This window comes from Periophthalmus magnuspinnatus, chromosome 16 (genome assembly GCF_009829125.3).
Source record: "Periophthalmus magnuspinnatus isolate fPerMag1 chromosome 16, fPerMag1.2.pri, whole genome shotgun sequence".
NCBI classification, from domain to species: Eukaryota; Metazoa; Chordata; class Actinopteri; order Gobiiformes; family Gobiidae; genus Periophthalmus; species Periophthalmus magnuspinnatus.
This window is the reverse complement of record NC_047141.1, coordinates 3,874,595-3,893,698: the sequence shown is the minus strand read 5'-3', so window position 1 is coordinate 3,893,698 and position 19,104 is coordinate 3,874,595. Positions and strand designations below refer to the sequence as shown.

Here is a 19,104-nt window from a genome sequence, read left to right as displayed (position 1 = left end):
GGTAAAGAAGATATTAGATTCTTCACCAGAAAAGTTACATAGTGTAGTTTTAAGAAGACGTCTGAAAACAGGAATAGACTGAATGCTACAATGCAGATTAAAATATTTCTTAGGTTCAGTCCCATTTGACAGACATATATATTTTTTATCTCAACTAGTGCTGTCACGATACTAAAATTTCAAACTTGATTTCGATACTAAGATCTAAACAAGGTCAATACCAATTCCAATACCACGATGATAATAAAAAAATAATAATAATAAAAAAAACAAAACACTCTTTAGACAATATGCTATGATTTTTCACATTAGATGGTAGTACTTTTCTATTCCCATGTGGCCTTATATGTGTGTACTCCCTCAGTGTCCAGTAGGTTCATAGTGGTCCATGGTGTATACTAGTCTATGTGTCTTATACTTGTGAAAGATACAGCTCAACATCAGTCTAAATATGTTCAGGGAAGGTTAATTTCTGTCCTATGAATGTGACTTTTTTAGCATCGATACCTGCAAAAAATGAGTATCTAGTTTCGATACTAGTTTTAGAATCAATTAGTATCTGATTTTCCATTCTTTCGACAACCCTAATTCCCACACGATTTTGGAGTTTTCATTCCTCCTCAGCTTTCTTACACTGCTCAGTAGTCCTTACAGGGTGTGTGTGGTGTATGCAGTTATTTATAGATTAGATTCACTGGCTTTGTAAAGAAGCTGTTATGAGTTAGTCGGAATAAGACTAAAATCACTATAACCAACCCCCCAATCACTGGGTTTCATAATGACTTTTCTTTCACAGAATCATGATGGAGGAGCAACCCACAGACATAGAGGTGACCGTGAAGACATTAGATTCTCAGAGCAGAACTTACACGGTCCGAGCTCAGGTAAAAATTACAACAACATGTCACGTAATCTGCATAGAGGTTATGCAGATTAATGACATTTTCTTATATTCTTGTAAATGCTCCAAATACTAAATCTAAACAGACAGAGCTTGTACAGTTTAAAAACAAATATAAAAGTGTACAACTCTGTGAAATATTGAGTTTGTACCTGACTCTAAAACAAGAAAATCAAGTGACCAGTATAAAAGAGAAGAGTGAGACCACAGAGACACTGCAGTCACGTATCACTTAGACCAGGCATGTCCAAACTATGGTCCATGGGGCAAATGCGGCCCTCAGACCAATTTTTCTTGGTCTTCAGGCTTCCACTTGAATTGGCCAATATTACTTTTAAGCAGTATTTTTTTATTGCAAGTTTTGAAAAATCTACCTTGATAAAGCTAATATCAAATATTTAGAGTGTCCCTTTGAGGATCTAAGCATGGATAAAGGTCTGGTGGCTCATTTTACCCTGTTATAAATGCACAATTATTCATTGTGTTGACCACCAGTCTATGGCCCTCCATTGGCCCTCAGCTTTGTCTGTGTTTTGATTGTGACCCTTGATGAAAAAAGTTTGGGCACACTGGATGTAGACAGACCCTGGAACAGACACAGAACTGAACTTTTCTCTCCTTAAATCACAAAAACAACAGCTCCACTGACAAAAATGATGCAATAAAAAGCAAAGAAACATTTTTTTTTCTGTTGTGCTGCCCATAGTTCTGCCTCAGTGTCAGTGTTGAGGAATGTTTTCAAATAAACTGATCTCACTACATAACCACTCTAGCTTTGATACTACATTATATTTTAAAGCCTTTGCTGGTTCCCCACATCATGGACACCCCCCTCTAATCACGGGTTTCAGTTTACGGTGATATGGTGCCATTTTGAGGACTGTTATATTTTGGTTTGAATAGCGATTTTCACAGTTGCTACAAATAGATTGTTACATCACATCACAAAGCATTAGGGGATACCCCCTTAGACAAACAGCTCTCAGAATGATCATTTATTCATACTTCATACTTTACTGGCTTATTCAGTTGTGCGTGTGTCCATGTTGTTCTGTTTAATGTGTGATTGTATTCAGATTCACATTCAGAAATAAAGTCCCAAATAAAACAGAACAACATGAAAACAGTGAGGAAACAATTCAAACCACACATTGCAATCATCATTGACTAAATCAGGCTTAATTGCTGCTGTAAATGTCAAATGTCTGCTTAAAGGTTATTCTTCTATTGTGAAGATCCCATTATGTAAATCTACTCTGTTATAGTGGGGATGTCCTGCTTAAAGAGGGGGTATTATGCAAAATCAATTTGTATGTAGTCCATTTGTATAGTGCTGCAGTAACCTCAAATGAAGAGGACCCATAGAGTGCACACATTTAAACAGAATAACATTTATAACATTGTCTCTCATCAAAAACATGCCTGAAGAGATTTTATATTTATAATCCATGCAAGTTTGAGTATTTTAGTGATCTCTCCCAGGCCCTATCCAAATCTTACAGTTAGCAGTGTGAGCCGGTACAACACTCTGTCGACATGCCTACATCACCCATGCTCCCACACGATAAATATATAAAAACATGATACAAACTGTACACACTGTACAGCATTTTGACAAACCTGATGCAATGTGCAGTAGTTTCATTAGAGGGATGCACGCTTATAAATATGTTATGTGTGAACAAATGCCCCAGTAAAATGCATCTTTTTTAACTACTACTCTACTTCCGGGTTATGCCCTTATGATTCAGGTTATGGAAACTATAAATCTTTGAAATGTTTATATTTATTTTTTGCTCTCAGGATATTGTGTACTTCACTGTAGCATGCACGGCCTCCAGTTGATTTGGTCTGAATGTTTCGACTATTGGGCTGGCATACAAAAATAACATTTTACATTTTTAGCTCTCAAAGTTATTAGGTCTTTCTCAAAAACAACTATACATAGAGAAGTACCGCTGCTTCTTAAGTGTAAAGGTCAAACAAATCAGAACAAACAGTCACTTGCAAAACTCCAGCTAACTCACTCACTTCTCCTTTCTGCTATTGTCCACTGAGACTCCATTGACCAATTAATCGACTAAACGATTAAAGAACTACAGCCTTAAATGAAATGAAATAACAAGTATTTTTATATGGGACTTTTTTTAGCATTTCATGTGGCTAAACCGTCAGAGTGTGGAGTAAATGTATAATGTAAAGCGCTTTGGGTGTCTTGAAATTTGCTTTATAAATTAATTGGTAAATGTACAGTCTTCTGTGTTTTTCTTCGCAGCTGACAGTGAAAGAGTTTAAGGAGCACATAGCACCTTCTGTTGGCATCCCCATCGACAAACAGAGGCTGATCTACCAGGGCCGTGTGCTGCAGGACGACCGCACACTGCATGACTACAGTAAGGCTCTAACAACACTTCATATATTTATGTCTTAGCGGAGATGGTCAGTGGAGCTCGGCAGTCCTGCCCACAGTTTGAAAGCATCGCGGAGGCTTCATAACGTTGTAGTTCAAAAAGCAAAGGTGTCTGCAAAATGTTTTAATAACTCATCGGTTTCAGAAACAGATTTTAAGTAAAATTACAGGTCTTGTTATCATTTGATATGATTAGTCCTGCATTCGCTTTCAAACTTTTAATATAGACTTGTGCTCATAAGTTTACATACCCTGGCAGAATTTGTGATATTTTTGGACATTTTTTAGAGAATATGAATGATAACATATTCGGACCATGGGGTTGGAGCTAAAAGACAAAGCTACTCTCGTTAATTAGTGTACAAAAGTTTGTTTTCATGGCTGATGGTCTATGGTGCTCAAAGCTCGCTGTGGTTAGGGTCCATGAAGGATTATTATCAGACCAAAAAACATTCAGAGTCTAGAATTTGTTTGAGAATTTCTATTAATAACTTTCAGAAATTGATTGTAGTGATGGTACAAGATCTTGCGAGAAAAGGACCATCTTAAGGACCATCTTAAAGGCTGCATGTAGCAAAATTCAAAGCAGAGTCTAAAAAGTTGCAGGGTCTAGGAAAATGGATTCTAAGAGAATCTATCACTACAGCTGGCAACTACTACCTCTTGGGGTCATGAGAAATACAATGTCTTGTATCTTTGTAAGAACGTAAGCATGGATTATATTTGTATATTGTTTGCATGATCTTGTGAGCTTTTTCCCATGTGTTTACATTTGGCTTGGACAAAAGGGTTACATGCTGCTGAGTTTGTTACAGTTCTTGTATCAGAAGCAGTTATAAAACAACACTGTTGGTAACAACTATATGAAATCAAATGCATCAAGAACTCAGGCCCAAGTGGAAACAAATGGCACAATTAGGAGTGATATTAAAATCTTGACTCTTTCTTGAGGGTCCAATATCGTATCTCATCTTATGGAAATGGTGTCTTGTCCCTAATTGATTGTGAATGAAATGTGTCTCATGCTTTTTAGTTCCACATTATAGCTAATTAGCTTCTATGGGGCTGTATATATTTTTTCTCCTTTATATTGAAAATATATGGGAACTTTATTTTCACATCACAGGACTGGGACACTTGGGACTATCAAAAGTGGTGTTAAGAAGGATTTTAATGTAATAAGAAATGACAGATGATAAAATGTACAAAGAGGAAGTGTACAAGGAACTGTGCTAAACCACATTCTTTCAAATATTTCACATTAAAGTGGAACTAAAAACAAATTCCTCTTTTTTCACATCTGAACTGTATATTTTGTTTAGATAGATAGATAGATAGATAGATAGATAGATAGATAGATAGATAGATACTTTATTAATCCCCAACCAGGGAAATTAACCTGTCCAGCAGCAAAACAGAGACACAACACAAATTGCACACAGGTATAAAATCACAAAGGATACAAAGATAAGAATACAAAGATAAGATAATAAAGTGCACCCGATCAACAAGAGCTGTTATACAGTCTTATAGCAGCAGGAATGGCTGATCTACTGAACCTCTCAGTTCTACAGTGCAGCGAGAGAAGCCTGGTACTGTGGCTGCTTCTCTGAGCTGACACAGTCTCGTGCAGCGGGTGTCTGCTGTTGTTGAGGATGGTCTGCATCAGACTCCTCATCCTCTTCTCCACCAGCTCCCCAACAGAGTCCACCCTCCCACCCATCACCGACACACACTTCCTGATTAGCTTATCAAGCCTGTTACGGTCCCACACAGTAATGCTGTTTCCCCAGCACACCACTCCAAAAAACACAGCACTGGCTACAACAGAATGGTAAAAAGTATGCAGAGAGTCATTACATACATCAAAGGATTTAAGCTTCCTAAGAAAGAAGAGTCTGCTTTGTCCTGTTTTGTAAGCTGCAGTTGTGTGCGCTGAGCAGTTCAGTTTGTTGTCAAGATGAACTCCGAGATATTTATAAGACTGGACAACCTCAATGCTCTCCCCAGCAATTACAACTGGATGATGGGGAGGGAGTTTCGGTCTACGGAAGTCTACAATCATCTCCTTTGTCTTAGATGTATTTAGAACAAGACCGTTTCTCTCACTCCACACTGTGAAGGCAGCAATAAGGTCTCTATACTCCATTTCGTTCTCTCCTTTTACACATGCCACCACTGCTGTATCATCTGAATATTTCTGGATGTGACAGGATTCAGACTTATGTGAAGTCAGCAGTGTATAGAGTAAAGAGAAACGGCGACAGTACTGTCCCCTGCGGGGCCCCAATGTTTGTCACCACTGTCTCAGAGATATTGCCACCCACCCTGACGTACTGTGGATGTTCTGTGAGGTAGTTGTGAATCCAAGTGATTAACATGGGATCCACTCCAATGACTTCTGCAATTTCCAGTAATTGGTGACATCACACAGGACTACCCTAATTATAGCCAGGTTTCTGATTACAGACACCTGGCCACGGGGGTGCAGTTTTAAATGTGGATGCCTGTAAGATGCTGTTGCTTATATCTCCAGACCCCGCCCCTCCTACTCCCTTACGCTCCCCTTTAGTTCTCCAGGTACAGGCCACTTTAGCAGCTCTATTTGAAATAGGGTTGTGGGTGGAGTTTAGGCATTTAGTTGTATGTAACATGTGGGATTGTTGGATTAGTCTTTATATTTGTCCCTAACCCGTATTAATGTAAACCTTATTCATACTGCCCCCTATGCCCACAGTCTGAACTCCCCTCTCTTCTCAGATGTTGGAGGTAAAGTCATTCACCTGGTGGAGCGAGCTCCTCCACCGGCCTCTCAGCCCGGCTCTGGCTCTGGGGCCTCTCCCGTCGACAGTGCAGGCTCCTCCTCCTCACAGCAGGGTGCGCCCCAGGGACCTCCACACGACCGAAATGCTAACAGCTACGTGATGCTCGGGACTTTCAACCTGCCAGTCAACATCATGGACCCGCAGCAAATACAGGTCAGAGCCACAAGTGGAAGTGGGTCATATTGACCAAAATAAATGTTTATATATCTGTTTTGCATTATCTCAAGAGTAATATTCAGACAATATTTAACTGTGCATCAAGAATGTGTGTTTAAGGAATGTGCTAAAAATTCTTGTTTCAATGTCTTGGTTGCAGTTTAAGTATTGCACAAACCATGAATGGACCAAACGACTAACAACAAAAGTGGAGAAATATCTAGAGATCGACTGATGTAGGTTTTAGTACCTATATTATTGTATCGTTGTTTAGAAGAGATGATATTAGATGCTGATATTTTTGGGCCAATGTGTACGCCTGTATTTTCCCCAAATTATGCAGTTTACATTTACTACAAACTCACCCACAGCCATTTTTTACACAAACCTATAAGAAAGCTGTGTCGTCACTTTTTGTGCCATTCTCTCTTTGCACAGTGTTCAAAGATTGTACAATCAAGTGGACTAAGTGAAGTGTGACATCATCCACATCGTTCAGCTCCACTCAAATGAAGTTCATCGAGGCTAGAACAGTTATAGAGCTGAGTTCCATATTAAGAATTCTGGCCACAAGTATCATAGCAACCAAAGTGCCAATCCAGGCAGTGAGTGAGGCTGTTGAACGTAACACCTCTTCTCCACACGCACTGATTTAGACTGGGTGGAGTGGGTGTTTAGCAGTACTGTCAATCAAACCTGTTGCCAATTTTAGCGGCATCAACCTCGGGAAGAGAGGGTACCTGATTTATCTGTTATTAATGTTGATTTACAGACACAATAGTGAAAAAAAATACCAGGATCATGTAGAGCATTTCAGCATGAGCATTTTAAGAACAGAAGAGCCTAACAGCAGCAGTTATGGAGAGAGGGGTGACAATTTTTCAGTGTAAAGTGAGCAAGAGCGCTAGTGAGCAGTCCAAACTGTCAGATATGAAAACAAACTAAACCTTGATCTGGGAAAAAAGGATCTATTCAAATAAATTAAAAGAAGACCAGATGAACCTCATTTGACTATTACGGCTAGTGGATCCATTTATATATACAGTCTATGGTTCAAATAAAGCATTGTGTGTACTCTTTAGGCAGCAGACCTGTGCTGGAGATTTAAGGCCGATAGCTAATATATTATCTTATTATATGTATGTATGAATGTATGAATGAATGAATGAATGAATGAATGTATGAATGAGGCCTAAGTTACAAAACACTGATGTTCCAACCTGTACCTGATTTCAAACCATGACTTACGAACATACATTGAACTTTTAGCTCCGCCCACTTAGTCCTTTCTGCTGCTGTGATATTGCACCATGACACAGAAACCACTGTATGGAACACTCTCATGAAATTGTTCCTTATAGTTCTCATCTCTGCTACTAATTGCTTTTTGTCACTCTTGAAAGTGCATCATGAATCAAGTGTCTGGGATAGTGATGGACAGTTGGTTTTGTCATGCTGATTTGTTACGTTTGCACTGGTAAATAAATGGACGTTGTAGTAGTGAAGACGTTTTGCTGCTCATCCAAGCCACTTCTTAAATTCTGGTCAGATTACTGATGAAGGCAAGGCAAGTTTATTTGTATAGTACAATTCGTACACAAAGTAATTCAAAGTGCTTTACAGAATAAGAAAGACATTTAGATCACACAAATCAAAACATAAATAATTATCATAAAAGTAACATTAAAACAGAAAGAGTGCAGAATCAAAACCTTTCTGTTTTAACAGAAACACACAAAAACACTACCTGTATATTTGACTGAAGGGAGGAGCTAACTACAAAAACTAAAAACAGCTTTTGTTTACAGTTTCTGTTTGTAAGCTAGGTCTTTTGAGCTGCAGCCTGTGCCTGAGCCATACTTAGGTTAATCATTCAGGCCCCTAATTGGTGATTTCACAATTATTAGCATCTTATTTAGCTCTGTTGTTTTGATTTGGGTCTGAGGGTGGAGTTATTGTTAGGAGATAGATGATGTCTAAGGCCCTTTTTCATGTTCAAGGAAGGATTGTCTTTCCCAACAAAAATTGCTTCTTTAACTCCCCTCTCAAACCATTTATTTACTTTGCCAAAGAAAGGTGACTCATGTATATTATCAGTGATTTATTTTATTTTTAATGAAAATCAACAGTATTCACTCAGCAGATTGAACTTGTGTAATGTTTTTATTTTTTGCAGATGTCTGTGCAGCAAATGGTGTCGGGGATGGGTGAGAATGCACGCCATGCTCGAGTGACCACGTCTACTGGGGTAAGATTCCACCAGCCTGACACACAGTTATTTTAATTACATTATAAAGAGGGGGTATTAACAATCTAGTTTTTTTTTTTGCTTTACCCACTTTATTTATCCCCAAGTGGAAATTCAGATTGTAGGTCTCTTCAAATCTTCATCTGCCATAAACCTCGTTATTGTACAGCTTTATGGCAGTCAGGAAGAAGGAGTTCTTGTGACGTTCTGTCCTGTTGCTCACTGATCTCAGTCTCAAACTGTCTGCCCTCTGTTGTTCAAAAGCTGAAGTCAGGGGCTGGTCCATGTTGTTCAGTATAGCATCCATCCTGTTGAGTGTCCGTTGCTTCACTACCTCAACCAAAATTAAACCAAAAAGTATTAAACATGTTAATATGTTTTTTTTTGGGTGAATTTAGCATTTTCAAAACAATAAAAGGAAACATGGTGATCTAAATATGTTGTGTTAGCAGTTAATACCCCATAGAAGTCAACTACTCCCTCTTTAAAAAAATATTAATATGATATAAAACAAAAATAATACATCAATTTCAATGATTCTCCTCGCATTCCTGATGTTCTTGTCATTCCTGACATTCCTGTTATTCCTGATGTTCTTGATGTTCTTGTTGTTCCTGACGTTCCTGTTATTCCTGATGTTTCTGATGTTCTTGTTGTTCCTGTAGAGTAATGGGTCGGTGAATGTGCACATCGACATGGAGCAGCCAGTGCAGAGTGAACCGCGACTGAGGCTCGTTTTGGCTGAAAATCTACTGCGAGACGTCAATGAGATGATCAGTCGAATGGAGGTGAGAAGACGGTGACAATTTCATTGACCAAAATTTTGTTTGTGTACCTGATTGTTACCATCTTAAAAATGTGAAAAACAAACTAGTTCATTTTATACAGTTTGCAGTGGTCTAAGCTAAAGCGGAGCGGGCATCTCAGTAATGCTAACACAATTGGCATGTTAATGTGCACTTCCTGATTATCAATACAGATGCAGACAGAACACAACAGACTTATTTTGACCTCAAGAGCCGCTCATACAATAGATCTGTACCTGATCAAGACCAATTTTTCCTCAAATACATGGGAGAAATTGGGTATAGCTTTACATATTTATTCTAATTGTAATACGCTGTATTTGTAAATGTCAAATCTTTGTTCACTAAAACTATGACTAAAAGTCTTTTTGTTGACATAATACAACTGTGTGAAAGATTGTAATTGAAACTGATACTGATATTGATACTGATATCAATTGTAATGCTGATGCATTCTTAATTACAAAAACATTCGACATAATGGCCAAGCGTGTTGTTCAAGTTAGTTCAATCCTTAAATGACTCTCTGATCTGAATGATTGCTACCTAAACCCCAGCACGTGCAGCTAATCATGAATTCTGGAGGTGCTGAGCTTTCACATGTGACCTGTCCATATACTGACAATGAGAAAAAATTTTATGCATCCTCTATCTGCAGGTCAAGGCTCTGGCAACCCAGGATCAGTTGAAAACATAAACATAAATGAATAAAAGAGAAAGTGGAGACTAGATCCAAGTTCCTCTTTCCCACAGTTCCAAACTGAAAGCAAACTCAAAGTCCAAGATGGTTTTAGTTAACATTTCCGTTGACTAAAAACACAAATATGTATTTGACTAAATACTCAATGAAAATGATACCGTAAATTTCAGACTGTAGAGTGCACCTGAATATAAGGCCATACCAGCTAAAAAAAAAAACCCAAAACATTTTATACATATGGTACGGACTATAAGTTGCACCAGCGAAAAAATGCATAATAATGAAGAAAAAGACATAAGCCTATAAGTTGCGTTTTTGTGGAAATTTATTTTACATAATCTGAGACCAAGAACAGACATTTACCTTTAAAGGCAAGTTATAATAATAACAATATAATAGAGAACAACAGGCTGAATAGCAGTACAGCACGCTAATATAACACATAGACAACAAATTGTCTGGTGTGTTTACGTAAGATATTAACAGTTAATCAAATACACTACGCCAACGTAACACATGCGGCTTGTCCACAAACACGAGAGACAGAGTTGTTTTCACTGATGTTTACTGTGGTCTTACTTCATCACAGTTCACACCGTAGAATAAATATAACATAAGCTCTGGCTCATATCACACACACAAAACTGCACATGAACACCTGGAAAATATACAAACCACTTTGACCTGTGAATAAACAAACCGATGAACCCAAAACTTTATATATTACTTCTCAATTTTTTCTTAAATAGTGCTCTGTCGGTAAAACCTCACTTGGTGTAAAAGGCTGAAGCCGAAAACAGGAAGTAGTTTTTGTGACCTTTAACTAGACTCATGATAAACTAAACACTTACAGTATTGTTCCAAATGAAAAATCATCACCTTTATGGTCTTATAAATGAAGGGGAAATAAATAAGGGGAAATTAAATGAGTCTAATACATTTTCTTACAGGTATTACAAACACGACCGCACCATCTAGTGGTCAAACACGTGAATTGTAACATGGACAATCAACCGTTACATAACACATATGTAAACATGTACATGAAGCATAGACAGAACTGAACACGTGTCTGTTTTGTTAACGTAAGATATTAACAGTTAATCAGAAAACTAAAGCATAAAAAAACAAACTTTCAAGTTTACTCTGGATCTCACTCCAAATCACTAAATCCATTGAATTCTTCATCCTTGGTGCCGCTTCTGAACAACTCTGCCTGCTTCAGAAGTAGATGAAGCACTACTTGCGTGGCTGTCATACTGGTACACAAGCCTAGAGGGCCCTCGCACAGTTGTCAGTGTGACAAAAGATGTGAAATTAGATATTTCAATAATTTTACATATAAGTTGCATCTGAGTATAAGTCACACCCCTGGCAAACTATGAAAAATGTGAGACTTATAGTCTGGAAGATACGGCATATGAGCTGCACCTGAATACAAGATGCATGTTACACGCGTTTTAGTTTTAATTTAAGACGCGCTTTTTTCCAAACTTGGTGCCATTAACACAGGATGAACATGCCTGCAGGTTTAGGAAATAAAACAGCACCAACACAGGCCATCTGCTTTTATTTCCTCTGAAAACTTTTGTCGTCTTTTTACATTGACTAAGTTTTTCCCACTGCTGCCTCCGACGTCGCACCATCGATTCATTAATGCCAAGCTTGCAGTGGCTCTATTTCCTTCTTTGATCCCAGACCCATTGCCTTTAACTTTAAAGCATCATTGCATTTCTTTGTGTGTTTTCCATGTTTAGGGCATGTGCATGATGCGCAAAATGACAGTTCAGAATCAGAACTAGTGTATTCTTCAGTGCATAATCTTTCCCCACGTCTGTCTCACTTTTGCATTTACTGCTAGAGAGTGCCCCCAGTGGCCGTAAACCAGTAAAAATCTATAAATTAGCCACACCATTGTATAGGCCGCAGGGTTCAAAGCGTGGGAAAAAAGTAGCAGCTTATAGTCTAAAATTGACGGTAATTTATGTCAAAAGAATAAGATTAAAATTATATTTTAGTTTCTTGTCAAATTAACCCTGGTCTTATGATTAAATCTGAGCCGTGTATGATTGTGTTTACTCGGCTCTGTGATGCTTTTGTCCTGTGTTTAGAGCCGCTCCAGTGACGCGTCCTCTCAGACAGATGCCGCTGCAGCGCCCTCTTCAGGCTCCTCTCCTTCAGTGCAGCCCATGGACACATCTCCTCCTGCCTCCACTCCCCCTCCTCCTCCCTCCTCCACTGCTCCATCTGAGGGACCTACGCCTCAGCCAGGGCCCAAGTGAGACACAAAATGTTCACATTCAATAATCACCAGCCAAACTCAAACCTCTTTACCTCAGAAGTGATATATTTAGCTCTGAATCATAGAAGAATTTTTGAGAGATGATGTCCCAAATGGAGGTTTAGTATTTAAAATATAAATATATGTTTATCTATGGTATATTACAGCATTTTGTACTAGCAAGGACACATTATATTGACTCGTTTATTAAGTCCTGTATTCATTTGTGCAACTAAAAGAAGGATACATGTTAAATAATAGAAAACATCGTGCTTTATCTTGCAATTTGTAGATAAACCCTTTATTTAAATAAATGTTCAGCCTATTTGCACTCCGGTCATACATAAGTAATAGTGTCCTTTTCTCAACCCAAAGCCACCCCAGCCCTGCGGAGCTGGCAGAGATGCTGACGGAGCTGAGGAGGGTAGAGGAGAGACTACAGCCATTCATCCAGAGAGCGCACACTATTCTGGAGACAGCCACTAGTGCAGAGTACAGCAACAACACGGTACTGTTATGTCTACATATACTTCATCTGTCTGAAAACAACACACCTGTTTAACATACAGGGACCAAGCCAGAAGCATATGAGGCTGCCACATCGAGCTCTCTTTCATTTAAACGGGAGGGGTATTGACAAAAATATTTTATTTTTATTTTTTTTGGCATTGTCTTGATGACTGACAGAGAATATTTTAACAATACTAGAAATGTGCTAAATATGCCTGTAAATGGACCATAAAATGAACCACTTTAAGCTCTTGTACTGAGCTGTTTTTGAAGAAGTTGTTTTGCATAATATAGGACCTTTTAACTGTTATTTTCTGAGTGGGACCTTCTCTTTCTTCATAAGAGAAACCTGACTGTATCACACAAGGCTACACATGTTTTGTACATTGTTCTGTCATATAATAAAGAATAATGAATTAGTGTTATAAAGCGCTTTTCCAGACCCTCAAAGTTGTTTTACAATTCGGTGCAGTATTTATTGACTCCACACTTGGTGGTGGTAAGCTACTATTATAGCCGCAACTGCCCTGCGGCAGATTGACGGAAGTGAGGCTGCCAATCTGCAGCACTGGCCTGTCTAACCACCAACACTCACTCACACACTACATTCATACTAGGCAATGTGGGTGAAGTGTCTTGCTTAAAGGCATATCAGCATGCCTCAGAGCCACTGTTGACCCACTGTGGCACCTGTAATTCCCAGTGGTCTCCCATCCAAGTATTAACCAGGCTCAGTCCTGTTTAGCTTCAGAGACTTGACGAGATCAGGCATTGACGATGTGGCTTTTACCGTTATCATTTTGTGGTTCTGCTGCAGGAGAGAGAGGAGGATCAGCGCGCACTTACCCTGACCTGGGAGTGTTTACGTCTCCTTGGAAACGCTCTGGTTGCCCTGAGTGACCTGAGGCTGAACCTGATGAGTCCAGTGCCCAGGCACCTTCATGTGGTGCGGCCCTTCTCCCACTACAGCACCCCCTTCAGTGCACCTCTACCTGGAGCAATGCACCCGCCCATCCCTCTGCAAGTACGTACCTCTTAGACACCCCACTGTCTTAGGGGTGGCCAGTGTTGACTGAGATTAATGTCTTTTTTTCTTGATAACAATATTCAGATAATATTTTAAAAGAGCATCTGGAGTGTGTGAAAAGTGCCAGTAAATGTCTTGGTTGAGGTTCAGGTATCATTCAAAACATGAGTGGACCATAAAATGAACCTCAAATTGCAGAAATGTCACTTTATACTCTTGTTTGGACGTTTACACAAGATCTTTCTGCTAATTTTGTTTTGTTTTTTAAAGTTTTAATTATGGGCAATATACTTGATATGTTAATTTCATTTTGCCAGTGCCCGTCACAGCCATTTTAGTCGACTACAGCCGTAATGCTATTTGTAAGAATATTGTTTTTGCTTTAGTCTCTAATAACATGTTATGATCCTGGACAAGCTGTATATGTGTGCCGAACTTAATTTTGAATTTAAAACATAAGTAAATGGTCTGATTTCGATCACAATGCTTATTAGAAGTTAATGTACACTTAATTTACAGCTTTCTGTTTAATACCTCAAACATAAACCTTTCTCAGTCACAGAGATAACAGAAACAGAACCATACATTTTCATTTATTTCTTTAAGTTCTGTATTTGTAAAATTGTTAATAATTTCCCATGTTTCTCCTCCACAGATGAACTTGGGTGCCACAGTGACTGTCGCACCCAACAGCACTGATGGACAAGCCCCTCCCCCTCCAGCGACCAGCCAATCGGAGCAGGCAGGTCAGGGACAAGCCCCTCCCTCTCAGACTTCCCCGTCCAATCAGCAGGCTGGACAGGGGCAGGCTGGTGGCCCCCGGGTCATCAGGATCAGCCACCAGGCCGTGCCGCTGGTTCTGATGCAGATGAACGCGGACGGTGTGTGGCCCCTGCAGCCGCGAGCTGTTCACGCTCTGACTTGTGCTTTAAATATGTACTTTAAATTGCAAACGTTCGCTTTAAACTGTAAATTGTAAACATGTGCTTTAAAGGACACATATTATGCTAAATTGGCTTTTTTGAGCTTTTAGCCATTTTAACATTGTTCTATCATCAAAAGCAAACCTAGAGTTGGACTTGGCTTTTCACGCTGGTTTGATAAATCCCGTTTAGTAGGATGGTGGGCTCTGATCACTATAAAAACACACACTATTTTGAATTTCCCAGGATTGTTACATCACAGGTAAACGTCCACAGAGCAAAGTATGAGTGTTCCAGCCATCAAATCGAGTTCATTACAACTGCATGTGTACATTAACATGTCTGGGGATGTTGCTAACCCACTAACTCTCCGTAGATGTCGACCTAACTCCTTTTCCCAGTGCTGGGAGGGTATCTGTGAGAAAATGGATTCTATTGCCTGAAGATGTCCATTATTTTAAGTTCTATACATGAAATGCCAAAGCAAAGCAGAGCATGTTTAAAGGCAAATAACTATAAAAAACAATGCATAATATCTGTGCTTTAAACATGTGCTTTAGACATCAGACATGTGATTTTAAACATGACAACTCCTGTGTGTGTGAGGAGGCAGTAGACAGAACATGGATTATAATAAAAAGGGGGGGTGGGGGTGTTTAATACCTCATATATAATGACTATAACCACACTCTCTCTCTCTGCTGCCTCAAACCTTTGCTGTCGGTTCTGTTTTCACATGTTTTTTTCTCTGTGCAAAGATCCAGGAGATTCTAAACCCTTCTTTGTCCTGTGCTCTCTGCAGCTCCAGGAGCAGGACCAGCCCCCGGGCCACAGATGCCAGGGCAGCCAGGTAACCAAAGCTAGAACATTTGTTTTGTGTAGTTTTCAATATTTTAAGGGCCTGTGTCTGATTTTAATATATTCTTGTGAAGATAAATGCTCTTTACATCATGCAAGGAAAGAATTGATCAATCTATTGATTTTATAGAGCATTTTCTCAAGATATAACTAATACAGAAGATGCTGTTCTTTTCTATCTGTTCTTTCTATATTTTACTTGATTGCTAAAGTGAGTGTATTACCATTGTGATTATAAAGTAGATTGCCTTTGGGGGTGAACCTTTAGTGCTCAACCTAATTGCCCCTGGTGGAATGAATAAAGTAATCTGAATCATTAGCGTCGATCCTATATTTAAAAAATAGATTATATTTAGCACCACTATTTCTTTTTAAGCTCTCCCAGTCTGTTAGCCCTTGTTTTATTCCCACTTTTTTCTCAGTGCATCATGTGTGTCTCTTTAAACAAATTAGTGACACTGAAGAGGTTGCTGTATATTTTCAAAATCAGCATAAGATTATATGTGTGTGTGTATGTATATATAATATAGTTGTTTGCCCATCTAAGAAGTGCAGCATGTGCAGTTCAAAGGACATAAGTAAGAGACTGTTGCATATTGTGAAGTGAACTGTTTGTTTTTCCCGTATCCATGGAGGCCGTGCAAGAAGCTAGCTATGGACCTTTGAGATGCTACAGGCTTTTTACACCAAATGTAGCAGCAAATGTGGCTGAAGACATTCCAGAGCAAAGACTTCGAGACTCTTGAGAGGAAATACTTTGAGGGAATGGCCCATTTCGTCAACAGCCTAAACAACCGAGCAGTGAGAGTGAGGCTTGGAAGAGACTTTCCCATTGTGTTCACCTGGCTTCCCCTGGATACTGGTGTGATGGCTGTGCTGCAGTGGCTCAGGACATAGAGGAGGGACACCTTTGGTTGTTGAAAGTTGAATTTCCCCACAATCAACAAAGTATCTCTCTATCTCTGTCTAGTCTCTCTATCACGGAAAAAAAATCTGTCTTTACTAACTTAAAACGTTTGTGTTTCTATAGTGCAACGAAAGTATTTATTAACAGTATAACACCCATTCCTATTAAATATTACAGGGCAATATCACTTGTAACTCTGCTATACTTTGTCCTTGTCTCTGTTTCTCTTAGGGCCGCTCCCTCAGGACTTTATGCGTAACCTGATGCAGCAGATCAGTCAGTATGCCGCGGCCGTGGCCACCAGTGCTGCTACTGCTGCTACCAGTCAGACAGCGCCCCCTACAGCTGCTCCAGGGCACAATACCACTCCCACCTCCACACCTGCTCCTCCTCCCCCCTCTGCCCAGGGAACACCTCCTCAGCCCAGGGTAGTGTTTGGCAGACCGCCCTTCCCCCCCAACATGCCGCCTCCGGCCTTTGGGACCAGAGGAACCACCATCAACGTGAGGGCTGCCATGCCGGGACAGCAGCCCGCACAGGTACAAACTGTGGATTGAAATATGTGATGTTCTTTCATATTGAGGGGTCCTACAAGGATGAGTATTCTACTTAAAGATTCTGGCTCAATTTCAAATGTTTAGAAATCTCTTTTTCTAAATATGGGTTAGGCACCTTTCTTCAGACTCTGGTTTTAACCTGGTTTTATGTGGATTCAAAGTTTATATGAAATATTTTTTACAAGAACTTAAAATGTGTAAAATGTTATTTGTTTACAAAGCTGCCTGTCAGCAAAAAGTAATCTTAAGCTTCAAAGTTACTATCTGTTATTAAATTGGCCTGTTGTATTCTCGCGTTTCAGCACTAGATGCAATCTGCATTATTAAAGTCTGATAGTGCCAGCTTTGGCCTAATAGAAGAAGACCGGGGAGCACAGATGAGCCTGAACAAAGGCCAGGGGAGGGGAGGAGAGCACAGATTTGACATCTGCTGGTGGAAAAAAAAATGAATGAATGAAAATGAATGCCGATAGCAGCTTAAAACCAGAATCTAAAATTTGAATTTAATTAACAATTGTTTTTTAATAAAAAAAAAAAAAAAGATATCGTATTGAATTATCTGACACTTGACCAGTAATTATCCATGGGCGGTAAAATCCTCTAATGTTGAACCTATTAATTTCACACAAACTTGGCTGGACAGTGGGATGTCAGTGTTGGTTCTGGTTAGTCCTGGTTAAGTGTTGGTTTTGGTCCACAGGCCTTTAACCCTGCAGCTCTGAACCAGATGATCAGTGGACTGATGGGACAGCTGCTGCTGCCTGGACAAATGGGTAAATTAACAATTAACTCACTTAACTTATGTTGTATAATTTAAGTAAATGGAACAAGGACTAAATGTAGATCATTTTGAAGTTGTTTAGCTGTGAGGTTTGCTCCAATGCTCATACAGCTCTGTTGTGCTTAACCAACTTTCTTGATGCCCTTTCTGATTTCACTACAAAACAAATCTGCAGACGAGTACAAATATGTAACCTTGAACCTAGCACTTTCTGTTCTGTGCTCATTTTATTTTCTTATTTTAATTATTTGTAAAGGGACAGCACATATTAATGAGCATTTTACATGTAAATGTGTAAAGATTATACACAGGTTATATTATTATTAACACACAATTAACAATAGAAGATTAACAATAGAAGAACAGTTTATCTCAAGTTAGACCAACAACTTCTCCATATTAAAATGTTATTTGACCCAACCACTGTTTTAGAGCTTTAGAAAATGCTTTAAATCCTCTACTCTCATCCACAGCTGGGCAGACAGTCACCTCCTCCTCCACCTCCTCCTCTACCTCCACCTCTTTCTCCTCCACCACCTCCTTCCCCACCTCTACCTCCTCTTCTGGCTACACTGGTGCTGCTCAGAACCAGACTGACACTCCATCCGCCCCCTCCGCACCCCCTCCTCAGCCCCAGGACCTGCCTCCAGACCTGGGCCAGTTGCTGGGCTCTCTCCTGGGCATGGCTGGAGGAGCCACGGGGCCCATGGGTGCCCCCTCCATCACAGTGACAACCTCAGGGGTCCCAGCCTTCATTCAGGGTGTCAGCGACTTCATGCAGCATGTGGGTCCAAATTAATAACCAAGCTTATAATACTGCTTATAATACTGACCCTTTTAAAAATTGTGAGCAGAAACATTCTGAATTGCGCAATGATGGTAACTGGAGGCAAAAATGAAGTGGAACAGCTGGGATTAGCAGCAGAATATCACAAAATATGAAACATTGAGGGTAATTTGGCAAATGAAAACCCCTCAATTACATAAAAGTGGTATCAGAGGCTGATTTAAAGACATTTACAATTGGATTATTTAACAGGAGATGAACCCCAAGTCCAGTAGTTATAACAGAAATTTTGATCCCACTGTAGTTGTATCTAATGATATATTACACTTTTATTGAAGTTCAAATACAGTTTTGAGACTGATGGGATATTCATGGCTTTAAAACTACTTTTAATCTTTGCTATTTTGTGCCTTTGATCTTAAAATGA

General features: G+C 39.4%; 2 protein-coding genes across 2 annotated transcripts in view; one reads left to right on the top strand and one right to left on the bottom strand.

The window, feature by feature from the left end:
• tspan13a (tetraspanin 13a) overlaps positions 1-19,104 on the bottom strand; it is a 260,320-nt gene that overhangs the window by 226,066 nt on the left and 15,150 nt on the right. The gene's annotated exons all lie outside the window — the stretch shown is intronic.
• The window catches only part of bag6 (BCL2 associated athanogene 6), a 28,462-nt gene that overhangs the window by 970 nt on the left and 8,388 nt on the right, over positions 1-19,104 (top strand). The window contains exons 2-14 of the mRNA XM_033980711.2: positions 797-884; positions 3,177-3,294; positions 6,072-6,289; positions 8,469-8,540; positions 9,206-9,328; positions 12,158-12,324; positions 12,703-12,835; positions 13,655-13,861; positions 14,520-14,745; positions 15,590-15,637; positions 16,784-17,091; positions 17,810-17,882; positions 18,364-18,674. Coding sequence (XP_033836602.1) covers positions 801-884; positions 3,177-3,294; positions 6,072-6,289; positions 8,469-8,540; positions 9,206-9,328; positions 12,158-12,324; positions 12,703-12,835; positions 13,655-13,861; positions 14,520-14,745; positions 15,590-15,637; positions 16,784-17,091; positions 17,810-17,882; positions 18,364-18,674 — 2,088 coding nt within the window. The 5' untranslated portion in view covers positions 797-800. The remainder of the gene's footprint in view (positions 1-796; positions 885-3,176; positions 3,295-6,071; positions 6,290-8,468; positions 8,541-9,205; positions 9,329-12,157; positions 12,325-12,702; positions 12,836-13,654; positions 13,862-14,519; positions 14,746-15,589; positions 15,638-16,783; positions 17,092-17,809; positions 17,883-18,363; positions 18,675-19,104) is intronic.